General features: G+C 41.5%; 2 protein-coding genes across 4 annotated transcripts; both read right to left on the bottom strand.

Annotated features, from left to right (window-relative positions):
* Positions 1-1621: 1621 nt before the first annotated feature.
* Positions 1622-9161, bottom strand: mtdha (metadherin a). 3 transcript variants are annotated; one of them, XM_037094176.1, is made up of 12 exons: positions 8344-9161; positions 7396-7491; positions 7064-7175; positions 6634-6789; positions 6412-6462; positions 5965-6129; positions 5806-5874; positions 5574-5645; positions 5320-5447; positions 5122-5232; positions 4956-5031; positions 1622-4778 (listed from the first exon to the last, which is right to left on the bottom strand). In XM_037094176.1, exons 1-12 carry the CDS (start codon positions 8689-8691, stop codon positions 4711-4713), a joined length of 1452 nt encoding a protein of 483 aa, XP_036950071.1. In that variant the 5' UTR covers positions 8692-9161; the 3' UTR covers positions 1622-4710. The 3 variants fall into 3 exon arrangements, with proteins under 3 accessions (XP_036950071.1, XP_036950070.1, XP_036950069.1); XM_037094175.1 differs by having other exon boundaries at positions 5806-5871; positions 7396-7494; positions 8344-9005; XM_037094174.1 differs by having other exon boundaries at positions 7396-7494; positions 8344-9005.
* Positions 9162-9327: 166 nt separating this feature from the next.
* rrm2b (ribonucleotide reductase M2 b) lies at positions 9328-13957 on the bottom strand. The gene is made up of 9 exons (XM_037094179.1): positions 13703-13957; positions 12947-13105; positions 12603-12719; positions 12299-12432; positions 11698-11792; positions 11458-11591; positions 11238-11342; positions 10460-10573; positions 9328-10211 (listed from the first exon to the last, which is right to left on the bottom strand). Exons 1-9 carry the CDS (start codon positions 13781-13783, stop codon positions 10059-10061), a joined length of 1092 nt encoding a protein of 363 aa, XP_036950074.1. The 5' UTR covers positions 13784-13957; the 3' UTR covers positions 9328-10058.
* Positions 13958-14087: the final 130 nt, after the last annotated feature.

Consider the following 14087-nt stretch of genomic DNA (forward strand, 5'->3'; position numbering starts at 1 on the left):
CGTATGTGCAGACATAATGACATAATGACCGGAAATGCAAAGCTATAATCCTTTTTTCTCAGACCTGCTGGAGAGCAACACAATCCTACAGCCAGTGTTTGGGGGGATTCATTTGTTAGCCTGGGTTGTGTAATATTTGCCACATTCTACTGACATGCTTAAGGACGGCACGTCGTGAAACCAGTGGGTTTCAGGCACAGGGATTTTGCGCTGATCTTTTAAAAAAACAAAAAAACAAAAAAAAAAACAGCATTAGCGAGTGACTTTCCCAGCAGAGCTTTGAGGAGCCGCAGCACCATCCATTAGAGGGTCGACCTTCACTATGAATATGTCTGCCTTTCATGAACACAAACAAGAAAAAATATAAGGCAGGGAAGAATGGGGGGAAAAAAAGACAAAAAACACGATATCCCCATGATGCAAAAGTGAGGGGAGCGAGCCAGAGATTGTGAGAGATTAAAAGCTAGTAAATCCTAAATGAACCGAGAGATGAGGGATGGTTGAGGCTGATGAGACGAAGGAGGTCAGGCTCTGTAAGCGTGCCATGCGACCGCCTCGCCACATTGACTCGAGCAGAGGTTTTGGCCTCAGGAGGGAGGGCCACAGCAGCCGGGGCCTATCGCGGGCCTCGCCGCTGACACAGATTCCCACTGTGGCGCATACAGTGCATCCTCATTGCGTTAATCACATATTTTGGATTAGTCTGACGGAAAAAAAAAACTCAAGAGCACGAGCACAGTCCACTATGATTATTGCTTGTGCGGAATTCTGTTGGAAAATGTCGGTGACTCGTCGTTACTTTGGTGCGAACATGAATGAAAGTGGTCAAATTTTGGACAAGCACCAATGTTTTTTAATTGGTTAGCTGCCCGAAATTATAAGTGTATTGGTCTGATATAGAATGAAAATAGTAATTGTGCAGTTTTATTTAGTTACTAAGTAATTATTCCTTACTTAGTCATTATATCACTAAGTAGCTAAACATATGACATGTGTTTAGCTACTTAGTGATATAATGTATCAGAAATGTATTATTTACTTAATAAAATATACATGATAATATAGTAATATTTTATTGAGATACATAATAATTTAATGATCTACTTGGCAATTTACTTTATTATTTACTTAGTTAGTCAGTCAGTCAGTCAGTCAGTCAGTCAGTCGGAGAGCATGTCAGTGCAGAATAAGCGCTCCAAGTACCAAAGACCCAGAGCATCGGTCAATACAACCATATGTATGTCAATGTCATTTCTAAAGCGACACTATGGAACAGCTGATTGTGTTCTGTCATTCCTCGGTCAGCACTGCGCGTTGGTATCAAAACCCGCATCGCCAAACTAAAGGTTTCTGAACGTAACAACCCGGGAACGAGATTCAGCAATCAAATATATTTCTACAGAATCGCTTTAATAATGTAAACACCGCTGTTATACTTATCTTTTGGTTATTTTCATTCTTGTTTCATCTGGGGACGTTAACAGGCTCTACCCACCACTGACGAAACTACTGTTTTCTGACGTAAAATGGCTCCAGAGTTATCCATAGACCAAATATTAGCCTCGAAGTTGTGTTAAGCACTGGCTCCAAACCTCAAGAAGAAAAAAACATTGCATTTCTATGACAATATATCAAGCAGTTCTCATTTATTGTTCATTTTTACCAAACAAAACATAGAAATATCATTTGTATCCTCTCATTAAACAAAACCATTCACATTTTGTTTAATCACAAATCATGTTCTAGAGAGAAGTATATAAATACATTGATTGATTCCATCTTAATCATCAGTAAAAATTAACCCCCCCCAACAAAAAAAAGCGGGCGCCTGAAGCCACAGCGACATCTCGTTTTGTTCTATCAGGTCTACTGACACCAGTCGATCAACACCTTGAAGCGCTAAGACTCTTTGCCTACCAGCAGACTCCTGTTAATGTCCGCTGAATTGGATGCCCACAGAAAAAAGCTGCAACTTGTCTTGTTAAAAAAAAAAAAAAAAAGCTATTACAGTATATACACCAAGTGGTACTCCAGGACTGAGTACTAACAGTTAAAGCAAAGAGATCATTCTTTTTAAGTTCATGTACACAAGTACTATTATCAAAGTCATGCAAGATGAAATTAATTCCTGACATCAACACTTGCAATTGGATGGAAACTGTAAAAAAGGATGCCAATGCACTTTCTACACACCTACAGGTTAAGGCAATGGAAATAAATTCCTTGTATAAATGTGTCATCAGTTGTGTGTGTGTCCTGTTTAAAACCAACCTAGATGTGGAATTAAAGCTGCTCCATATCATATGTCTATGTATGTCTTCATTCTCAATTTGTCAAAAAAAAACAAACAAAAATAAAACAAAAACAAACTCCTCCATCATACATCCTGGAAGTCAGGTAACAAACCAAAGAGAAAGAGTTACACATTTCACATTCCGCAAAAAGGTAGTAAAAAACAATCCATCGACATCAAAAAGGAACTCAATACAGCTTTTTTTGCACATCGCAATCGAAAACCTGGAAAAAGCCCTTACAATCTGTACATATGGCATGGCTTTTTCGAGCACAGAAAAACTGGAAGAGAAATGTTTTTTTTTGTTTTTTTTTTAAAAATCATACAGAGTGCAGAAGGAACAATCAAGTCTCTAGAAAAAAAATCAACGCACGTCTATTTCAGAGAAAGACACAGTCAACAGTGCTACTGCTTTATGGGATAAGCCCACTACTTTACTTCACATTACAGTGCCTCCTGGTGGTTTATACCAGTTACTACGCTCTCCACATAACTGTTTACAGTCCCTAGTGCGAGTCCGGGACCACATTTCAAATTAAACATCCTATTTGAAAAAAAATATGTTTTGATCCATAATTTATTTGCTAACAACAACGTTTCAGCTGTCAATGTGCTGCGAGTTGTCACAGGGCTCTTCTCGTTTCTCTATTTTGTGTCTCCTCGTCTCTTTTCGCCCTGGAAATCGATCACAGCACGCCATGTTCATGAAATGCTCCTCGAGGGAGAAAGGAAACAAACTCAGAAAAGAGAAGAGGGGACAGTTCTTAAAAAAAAATCTGGCTAAATACACCTCTTCAGTGCGTCAGCTCTGAAGCTCAGGCGGATTTTGTGTTAGTATTTAACCATATTTTAGCATGACTATAAATACAAGGAACATACTATCACAGGGATGTGCAGTGAAGAGGTGTATTACCCTGCAGGGGCGGCCTGCGGTTAGACTTTCTAACAATGTACAGAACACTGAATTCAACCCGACCACAGCCGCCGATCTTTGTAAAGGAGAGAGAAAATAGATTTTTGGAAAATCTCACTTTAAAGAATAGGCAAACCCATCTTAGCACAACACTTGCATGTAATCTGTGCACTGAAAGGGTTATTAATCACTGTAAAGATCTCTGCAGTCAACAATGGCCTAGAGCAACTATACTGCCAGAAATGGGGTGAGAAATGCTTCTTTTCATCTTAAATTAAAACAGTTTAATCAACTGGGTTCGTTTGTCCAGACAGTTAAGCGTGCATTTACTGTTACGCTGAATTAATCAAATTAATCACAGTTGATCAAATCGAAATCGCAAAGTGCAGTATCCACATTGTAGAGCCTTCAGTATTTTGTTGAAGGTAAAACAGAGATGCCAGGCCTTAAAAAAAAATCAGATTCTCCAGACGTGAGGGAGCATGCTTGTTTAGTAGAGACCACATCATAATCGTTTTTATATTAGAGTGCAAATGCAATGCAGAGTTACCTGTTGCACTTAAATCGAAACTCATAAAAGAAATGAAATATCTGACAAAACAATATACATTTGCTAATTGTTCTGCTCTAACTAACGGTCAGGTTACCCGGATGTAACTCCGAGGTCACATCCCTCACACCTCAGAAACAATTCAAGGTCTTAGGAAAAACAAAGAGGGGTTTGTGTATTACAAAAAGTCTTGTTTTGGAAGATAACCATGGAATTGGCTTTAGCTTTAAATTGCCATATTGAGGAAAATGAATTATTTTGCTAGCACTTGTATATATTACATGTACTTACTCATGGGGCAATCACTTCATGGCCAGTATAGAGAGATGAGATGATTACAGTGGTCCTTGGTCCTTACAATGTACATACAGTGTGTTGTACTGAGACAGACCTGAACCCATGCTGATCTGAGACCTGCTCTCACATGCAGCTCGCGCCCACACATTTCACTAATTGGTGACGGGGCAGCAGCGCGGCAAACAAAACAAAAGTGCAATACTCTGGGAAGCCAAAAGGTTAGCCGTCTGTTGTAACTGAAATGTTTGCATGACAAAAAATGAAAAAAATAAATTCTGTTTTGTATTTTTGGGTTGACGGTTATAAACATACACTCTCGGAAAGGAAATAAAATGAAACACTTTTGATGCCATAGAAAATAATTACATGAACATGTACCTCCACTGCAAGCTCGCCTCCCCCTGAAACTCCACTCTGGCTGCAGTGTAGCAAATAGTGCAAATTAGTTTTAAGATTTTCAGTCCATAGGACCACATTTCATCACTGTATTTTGCCAAGCAGGTGATATCTGCTGCTTGTTTTCTTTTTTTTGTTTGTTTCTGTGACTGATAAACCGTTGCTGCATCTCTGAAAAGACACTCCTGTACCTGGTGATTATTGCGTGTGACACATTTAACAATCATTTGCATAAGCTTTGCGTGGACCTGTGATGCGACTTCATGTTTCCCTTCGGACCTTTTTCTTCTGGGAGGGCTTCGGAGGCTCCACGATCTGCTCAGGCTTCTCTACACATAGATAAAAGAAAAAGAAACAGAAACATGAGAAAAGATATTTTTAGAACCAGCTGTGTTTAAAAGTGGAGATGCAATATGGAGTATTAAACTGTTTTGCGCATTTTTTTTTTGCTCTATGTGAATTTTTCCCATGATTGCAAATTCATTGTCACAGCTGTCGGAACGTACTCTGAGAGGAAGATAAGTTGGGAATCTGCTTTTTGGAGGCTGGCACAGGAAGCTCTTGAGGCGCTGCGTTCGCCGTCTACAAAACAAATGCAATTACATTAATTTAGCAATTTAATACATTTCTGCAACATATTCATCTGACAACTTTGTGTTTGTGTTTCCATGCCTGAGCCTCAGATGCAGCCTCCTCCTCACTTTTCTTCTTCTTTTTCCTCTTCTTCTTGGATTTGGCTGCTCCCCCGGAGGGATCCTCAGCATCCTTGTCATCCTCAGAAACCTGCCAGAACAAAAACAGACATTGAGACACAAGCTACAGAATATGAAAATGACTTCTTAATCAGGACTTCAGGAGTGTCAGCGAGACCTTGCTGGGGACAGACTGTTCCTTCGGTGGAGGCGCCGGCTTCACCGAAACGGGGGGCTCTTCGTAGTTTCCCCAGTAAACTGTTGGGGCGTTCCAGTCGGAGCTGGGATCCGCTGCTGCCATCCCATCTTTAAAAATCAGAAAGGAAAGGACACTCTAGCATTCCTAAAATCAAATTGCATATTTTTTCCAAAAAACGACCGGCAGTTAATAAGAGAGGTGTGCTATGTGGAACGGGTCGCTGAAATACTCACTAACTCCAGACCAGTCATCATCAGCAACAGGGGGGTTCGTCCACTGCAGCTCCATTGAATTTGCTATCGGGTCTACGACAGACAGAGGATGATTGAGAGAGGGAGGGAGGAGGAAAAAAATGAATGAGTCCTTAGTGCTAAACTAAACACTGGAAGCTGTGATTATACATCCTGGGAGTAGGGTCTGGCTTGGGACTTGGAAATAAAGCTGGCAGGTAATCGCTGTACCAACCTGTGGCGTTTCGGCCCAGCACGGAGTAGGACACAGGGTTGAGATCGGTCTTCATCCCACCCCACGCTGCTGGTGAAGAGCACACAAATTCACACATTCATATTCACATTTTAAACTGTGGCGTCAATGCAATTCAGCAAAGGTGGTCGTGGTGGTAACCTTGTTGCTCTGGTGCCCAGGACTGACGCTTAGGTGGGGGTCTGTAATGTGCAGCCGTGTGGACGTTACTCCATCTGGTTCCCTCAGTCGGCACCGGTATCTTCATGGAGATGTCAGTCCAGCCTCCACCATTGACTGAAGGCTCCTCCCTCCAGGTGGAGGACACTGTGGAGACAGACCATTGAGAGAAGGGAGAAGAGAGGGAGTCACTAGCAGTTATGTCAACTGGTGAAAACCTTAAGTCCAATATTATTGATTTAAAGACGTTTTAAAAGTTCTATTTTCAATTACAAGACCCAAGGAGACATTTATATGGACGGTACATCTTACTTTGATTTTAAACACAGATGTACTTAGTCAAATCAAGAAAGATAACTAAAGAAACATTTAAATTTCGATACTTTCCCCATCTCAGTCACACAAAATAATAATTAACTTTGTCTTTACCAGTTCCACTGGCCGCATCCCCCTTTCCAGTGGTTCTTGAATGCAGGGACTCTGAAAGAAAATATGGTAAAATATCTTGAGTAACATGCAATACCATGAGTCAAGTCAAATGTTCACCTCAGGATATATGCTTGGCCCTGGCTAGACTGTATGTTAAATAAACGCTGATCAGTCATCCGATCACTTCTTCCGCACATTCTAATGTTTGCTAGTTAAATATACCATTGTTTCCTCTGTTCTTCTTGGTATTGGTCACAGGTGCCTCCATGTTGGGCTTTGGAGTCTCCACCCCTCCTGGGCCCCCAGAGTCCTCTGGGCCCTTGTCCTTCCTGCGCTGCTGCTTCTTCTCTCGGTTGCTGACTTTGGTCTCCCACGCACCTGGTGGCAATGAAAAGGAAACAACATCAAATGGTTAGGATACTTGTTATGTGCAAGACGATGATAAATAAGAATTTGAGACGGTTGGCTGTTGGATGAAATTCGGCTAATTTAAACACGAGGCTACAACAGGAAACTGTGGGGCCGAACCACAGAGGACGCGACAGACAAGTGGGTTTCAAATGCTGAAAAACATGAGGGGCATGAAACTGCAACAGTCACTTTGAAAATGAGAAGTCTTTATGAAATTCCCCATGACACAGCTGAGACTCACCATCATCAGGTTCCTTCCCATCAGTTGTAGAAACCTTCTGGACCGGTTTCACGTCTGTCTTGGCTTTCTTTTTATTCTTCTTCACCTGCACCGGGGCCTGCACCTCGTGCACCTGTGGACAGGGAGACATAAAAGTTATGTTGAGGTTAAGTATGTGGGTTGCACAATAAGGTCGACAGTGGGGTTTCAGAAATATTTCAAGAGTGACAAAACTGTCGAATAAGACTGCAAAGACACTTAATAATAAAAAAAGAAAAAGTGGCTGCTTTGCCACCAACAACCACAAACAGTTTCAGGTCCTGTTATTTTTGGCGGCAGCTGTGCACACCTACCTTCTCAGTTTTGATCTGCGGGGCTTGCTTGGAAACCGCCTCAGTCACTTTAACTTCCACCTGAGCGACGGCAACCGGCTGTCCATTGGACTGAGTCTTCTGGGGGGGGGACAGAGAGACACAATGAGCAGTGAACAGGATGTTAATGATCACTCCAGTCTGTTCACTCATATTTTGCATCTGCAGGATCTCTAAGGAACATTTAATTTCTAGATTAAACTTTACAAGATCTCTGGATTTACCATGCTTGCACCATGCACCACAAACTTAGGCGTTTTTTTAAGGAAACATCATATTACAATACTGAGACTAATAAAAAAAGGATCCACTTGGTGTTTTTTTTTTCTTTTAATCATGATTGGTTCGAACCCGAAGACTTCCGGCTGTGGACTGTAGTCCGGAAGTTGTGTTACCTAGATATTAACGTTAATAGATGTGCAAAAGAAACAAAGCCATCCTCACTTAATAAGAACAGTGTGTTATGTGATGTGTTAAGTGTGAACTTGACCGTTTTGCAGATGATGTTTGCAATTAGGTTTTACTTTCATTTGTGACTTGGAAGCTGGCAATACACACAGCTACTTAAACTAGCATCCCTTCGTAACCAACACAGTAATTCACTGTATATTTAGCAAGGTTAACTGGATTATTTGAGTCCATTTGGAAATGGGGCACATGATCCCTAGATAGCTTATTTTGTTGTGTAAACAAAGTGGGCTGTAACGCTAAGCTAGCTTTTGTTAAGTCACCGCATACGATGTAGCCAAATAGGCTAACTAATAAAATAACAATGGGGATAAACGCATAAATTAGCTAACCACTAGCTAACGCTATCTGGGTTAACACTGCTGTTTACGTAGGCATCAACCTAACTGTTTCAATGAATAAACGCACTTGTTTTGATTGACCCACCGTGATTCAACAGCTCGTTAACGCTGTTTACGATACCTTTTCAATCGTTTTCTTCTTGTTCTTCTTCTTTTGCTCCTCTGGCTTGGCAGTTTTGGCTAGGCTGGCCTTGTCAGGCTCGCAGCTGCCTTGGGTGACCGGGGATCCCCGCTTTTTCCCGACCAGCAGACCGCCACAGACCGCGGCCCATGACAGACCGAGCAGCAGCAGCAGACCCACCGCGGCCGTGGACAGGATGACCCAGGTCGGGTACAGCTCGGGCTTCAGACCCAAATCCACCCCGAACTGAGCCCGAACGTATCCTTGCCCCGAAGACAGGACTTCCTTCAAACGGCTGGACAGCAGTTCGGCGTTCTCCAGCGCGAAGCCCTGAAAGTCCCCAGCCATCTTTCCAAAATGCGAAAACGCTAGCTAACTGTTAGCGCTCATATCCAGCATCCGTATGCTAACGGAGGAGTGGCTAATGTAATCTAATCTGACGGCTGGAAGAAATCTCAGTGAAACTACAAATCGCAGGGTGTAAAGTAGCACGTTATTGTGATTATTTAAAAGCCAACCACTAGTGCTAGATAGAGTGGTTTGAGCCTGACTTAAACCACGTACTTAAAACTGTGTTATAACCATTCGTGGATTTGTTGGTTTTTAAGATTGGGGGGATGGCCTAAACCCTGACTCTATTAGCCTACCCAAACCCTATATTTAAGATATGTCTGTCAACATCTCTTCCTCCATATATTTTGCTAGAGGTAGTTTGATCTAGGGTTATATTACCTGCAGCTAGACACTACCATAAAAATAGGAATATTACAGGCAGCAGTGTGCCTCTATGATCCTCTCACTCTTCTGCAGCGTTGCCATCGCTTAGATCATGAAGGGGGCCCAGGTCTGTAAAGTATATACGCTACAATACAGTGCGGAATTGGGTCATGTTTTTTGAATGGCAATAGAAAAAATATAGAATTATTATAGTTGTATTACAGGCAGTGTGTCCCTATGATCCTCTCACGTCTCAAGTCTTGTTACTGCTTGTCACTTTGATCATTGGTGCACCTTAGTCGATGTTTCAAATCAATTCTCAGGCCATGTTTGGGGCCGTATTCTAACAGATAATAGATGAGTAACTAAACTAATATATTCATCTCAGCCACACCTTTACCCCTCTTTCTACTCCTAGGGGGTGGCACTATCTATCGTTTATAACTAGTTACCCACATTTTACACTGACACTGCTGAATACATCATGTGCCTTTTAAATGCAATAATGACATTATTTTCATTTTACAAAACATCTTTTATTGTACATTACAAATTACAAAATGTTAAAACAATTCTAAGCCAGGAGCCAGAACTGCAGACTCAATAAAATATAATGTAGATATTATCTTCAAATATCCAATGAGGTACAGTATAAAGGTCATAGCACCTCAATCATTATTTAGCTTAACCTTAGTTCGAATAGCTGTCTTATAGTGTACTGAGGTGAAAAAAAAAAAATTAAAGTAACCATGATGACCGTGGGAGGTAATTCACTATGTAATGATGATACTGGTTGCGGCTAAATCAAAGGGTAATACCTGTTGCATAAGTTGTACCTGTATATCTGCTGGAACAATACTTTAACCTTTAACCTGTAGACCACCAACTCATTGTGGTACTGTAACAAGACTCTATACTGTTCGTAGACCGCTTGTGTAAACAAATTAAATAAAAACGTTGAATGTAACAAATAATGGAACAGGATGTCGTTTCAGTTTTCAGAAGTCTGCATCCAGAGTGAATTCACAGTCCATTGTGCTCGACATCACTCCAAATCTCTGGTACTCTGCTACTCGCTTCTCGAAGAAGTTTGTTTTCCCCTCTAGTGAAATGGACTCCATGAAGTCAAATGGATTTTCAACGTTGTAAACCTTGGATTTAAAGACAGGAAAAAGTCAACTTAAAACAGTGTTCATCAACACAACTTGATGTTATTTAGTTAAATATCTTTACCCCAAAAATACATAAAGAATACATAATTGCAAGGAATGTGGCTTGTATAGCGAGATGTGATCTCGAACCCAGAGCTTCTCTGCTTTAACACAGCAGCATCAAATCAATGAGCGATGACCATGTGGCTTGCATTATATCCAATTTCTGATCATTTAAATAGAATTACCTTGGTCAGTCCGAGGTCGGCGAGAAGCCGGTCAGCAACAAACTCGATGTACTGCTTCATCAGACAACAGTTCATTCCTATGAGATCCACTGGCAAGGCTTCTGTCAGAAACTCCTGCAACACCAAAACATGACATGTTTATGTTGGTGCAGAACATGTAAGACGTGTCAAGATTTTGGGTCTTTCAGAATCAGAAAAGATAATCAAAAGGGAATAGACTGTGAAGTTACATTTGATTTCTTACCAAGGGTGACAATATAGACAAAGTAAACAGCGAGGTACAAGCAGACATAGCTGTACACCACCATGATGGACAGTTTGCCTTAGTGCAAGGGTGCTTACAAACAAAATTGGATTTTCAGATATTTAAATTTGTAGTCCGCCTTTTTTACATAACAAAAGTAAATAGACAACTAGCTGTGCACCTGTTCTTTGGACAAGTGTTGGTTATTCCATCATTAGTTCGTGCACAAATCAGCTGATAAATGGCCTCGAGTTGGTGAGGATGGACAGCAAAAAGGCTCCGAATCACCCTGAAATGAGGGATATGTGTACAGAATTGCTTGTAATTCCTGCACGGTTCTACCAATACAGCTAAAAGCCTCACCTGACAGGACATGCTTTTTTATTTCAAATCCATTTTGGTGGCGTACAGAGCCAAAATAACACTGCCATCGTCCACATGCTAATGGAACTGACAGCACACTGTATGTTACAACTGTTACAACAATTATCTAAGTAGCCTGGGTTGAACATATTCACTCCAGCAATTCCTGACCTGCTCAATGCTAACAGCTTTGGTGATGATGTCCTTGACCCGGTCCTCCGATGGCTTCTTCACCAGGTAGCTGTACAGCAGGCAGGCGAAGTTACAGTGCAGGCCCTAAAACACACGTCAGCATACAGTATGTGTTGAGATAAAAACAGAGAAAATCCGCCATTGCAAGGGTTTATGAGCAAACTATAGGCCATACAGTCTATTTGTAAATTCATCCAACCTCATCCCTGCTAATCAGCTCGTTGGAGTAGGTGAGGCCTGGCATAAGTCCCCTCTTCTTGAGCCAATAGATGGAGGCGAATGAGCCGGAGAAGAAGATGCCCTCCACTGCTGCAAAAGCCACAATTCGTTCCCCTGAAGGTAACAAGTGACAAAACAAGTTATTAACCACAGATAGCGAGGGTGTCTCATTATTATGTGATTTACAACATGATGGTTTGTAGTGTTGTATTTTCCTTACCAAACGTGGATTTGCTGTCGTTTATCCACTGGAGTGCCCAGTCTGCTTTTCGTCTCACACAAGGCATAGTCTGAATGGCGTTAAATAAGTAGTCCCTGAAACACACAGGTAATAACAGTGACTTACATTAGCATGTTTTTTTTTTTATTGTTTATCGCAGGTCAACAGGAAAAACACAGATGACAAACAAATCTATAAATATCTATCTCAAGTCAGTGGGTGTAAAGAGTAGGAAGAGTGTAAAATGAACACAGCAAAAATACATGTATAAAGATAAAACATGGAGTTTGAATATTTTCTTTAGAAGAGGCCCTGAAATTGTTGTCTTCCTCGTCTGAACATCGTGGCTGCATCAAAGAGGGGAATGCAACAGAAATCACCACAAAGTGGTGCAGACTTCACCCGTGATGAACAGGTGCGAGTCTTACAGTTAGCTTTACAAAAAAATTTTATCTTAAATGGTTATGCGGTTGCTCCAAAGGCAATGAGGCTGAGACACATCATATTTTACCATGTAACGATTACAATCCAAAGCAATGAGGCCAGTTTCATGGAACAAGAGAGCACCTGACCAAGAAAACCCCCCAACTAGCTAACTAACCTCTGCTTCAGGTCCCTGATGTACGTGTTGATGAGCATGCTGTACATCTCTGAATGAACCGTCTCTATAAGGATCTGGAAGCTGTAGAAGGAGCGCGCTTCGGGGACTTGTACTTCCTGGCAGAACCTCTGCACCTGTCGGATGAGACACAAACACAAAAACAATCCCTCAGCCATCACAGAGTTGAAACTGAAGCCAAGCCAGACTTTACTGGGTCATGCTTTACAATGTAGCATCTTTTCAGAGAAATATATGATACAAAAAACAGGTACGACAGCTGAGTGGCCCTCTGGTTCCTTCTCACCAGGTTCTCGTTGACGATGCCGTCGCTTGCTGCGAAGAAGGCTAAGATGTGCGAGATGAAGTGCTTCTCCTCCGACTTCAAGCGTTCCCAGTGTGCCAAGTCTTTGGACAGATCCACCTGAAAGTGACACCGACAGCACACCAGTCTGTTTATATGGATTGATCATGTTTTATCAATGATGATGGACTGTGGGGGATGACAGTGATCCTTTATGTTGTAACTGTTATCCTATACATAGTGTTTGTGGGAATCAGTATATCATTTCATATCTTTTTTGTTTGTTTGTTTGTTACTTCACCCGTGTTGAATAGACTGATACTGGGTAGAGCCACCCTGACACCCACCTCCTCCACCGTCCAGAAAGAGGCCTGGGCCTGCTTGTACATCTTCCAGATGTCGGGGTACTGCACGGGGAAGATGACAAACCGCCGGAGGTTTTCCCGGAGCAAAGGTTCGTCCTCTGTCTCTGAACCATTTCTGCAGTCTTTGTCTCTGAAGCCATTCTATAAAAAAAAAAAAAAAAAAAGACACCGGGAAGTGAGTACACATATTTCCACGTCAAATACTGTATTCTAACCGGGTGGTTGTTTCATTTGCTTTATTTATTTCAGCTATAGACTATCGCGGCCAACCGTGCCTTTTAAATTACGAAATGGGCGCATTCAATGCGCATGCGTGCTTTCTCACAACTTCCAAAACAAAGGACATACCGCATTTAAACGTCTACTATAAAACTTATTTGTTGGTTATAAGTCATTTTAGAGATGGTCTTGTCACACTTCCACATTAGATTTGACACATTTTAACAGGTTCCCCCTCTGTGGTTGCGTTGAATCCGTCAAACTCCGTACATCGTCACTGACAGTTAGCTTACACCAACAGACAACATGGGCCAGCGTTTACAGATAAAACACGTAACGATCACCCGTTATTTCCAATAACCTTGTTATTAACATAAAGCCTAAAATGGCAGTTGTACAAATCGAAGCAGAAACACATGTATTTAACCTGACGACTGTCGGCTACACCGACAAGGCTTAATATGACTTTGGCTTATCATTCACACACTAGCTAGCGTTAGCTGAATTGAAGCTGCTCACCGATTCTTTACGATGATCAGAATGACCATTTACATTCATTACATCCATTTCCTCAGACGTTTTCTTCACCGTCGGTGTCATTGACTTTGGTTCATCCAGCCACAAACTCCGCGATCCTTGTGGATGCAGATGTAGCTCTGCTGGTTAAACCATTTTAACTGAAGCTTGAACTGAAGCTCAGAGGAGTACAGCGCCTCTAGTGCTCATAATACACAATATACATTATCAAACCACGTTGTCTTCATAGTAAGAACTCGACACACTTCCTGAAATGAAACTTGAAACTTACCATTACTACTCATCAGTCATTTAACTTCTGCCCTCTGTCATAGGGAAAGAAATGACTAAAAAAAAAAAACTTACAGCTGTCTGGCAAAGAAAGGGG

This window comes from Acanthopagrus latus, chromosome 3 (assembly GCF_904848185.1).
Source record: "Acanthopagrus latus isolate v.2019 chromosome 3, fAcaLat1.1, whole genome shotgun sequence".
In the NCBI taxonomy this organism is placed as follows: Eukaryota; Metazoa; Chordata; class Actinopteri; order Spariformes; family Sparidae; genus Acanthopagrus; species Acanthopagrus latus.

Bases quoted from the DNA above. Each gene is read 5' to 3' on its own strand.
- mtdha (XM_037094174.1), bottom strand. From the start codon at position 8,691: ATGGCTGGGGACTTTCAGGGCTTCGCGCTGGAGAACGCCGAACTGCTG. The intron at 7,176-7,395 runs GTAGGTGTGCAC...CCCTGTCCACAG, and splicing joins CGCAGATCAAAACTGAGAAG to GTGCACGAGGTGCAGGCCCC. The intron at 6,463-6,633 runs GTATATTTAACT...ATTTTCTTTCAG, and splicing joins GAAGAACAGAGGAAACAATG to AGTCCCTGCATTCAAGAACC.
- rrm2b (XM_037094179.1), bottom strand. From the start codon at position 13,783: ATGACACCGACGGTGAAGAAAACGTCTGAGGAAATGGATGTAATGAAT. The intron at 11,592-11,697 runs GTAAGGAAAATA...TGTTACCTTCAG, and splicing joins CGACAGCAAATCCACGTTTG to GGGAACGAATTGTGGCTTTT. The intron at 11,343-11,457 runs GTTGGATGAATT...CGTGTGTTTTAG, and splicing joins AGCTGATTAGCAGGGATGAG to GGCCTGCACTGTAACTTCGC.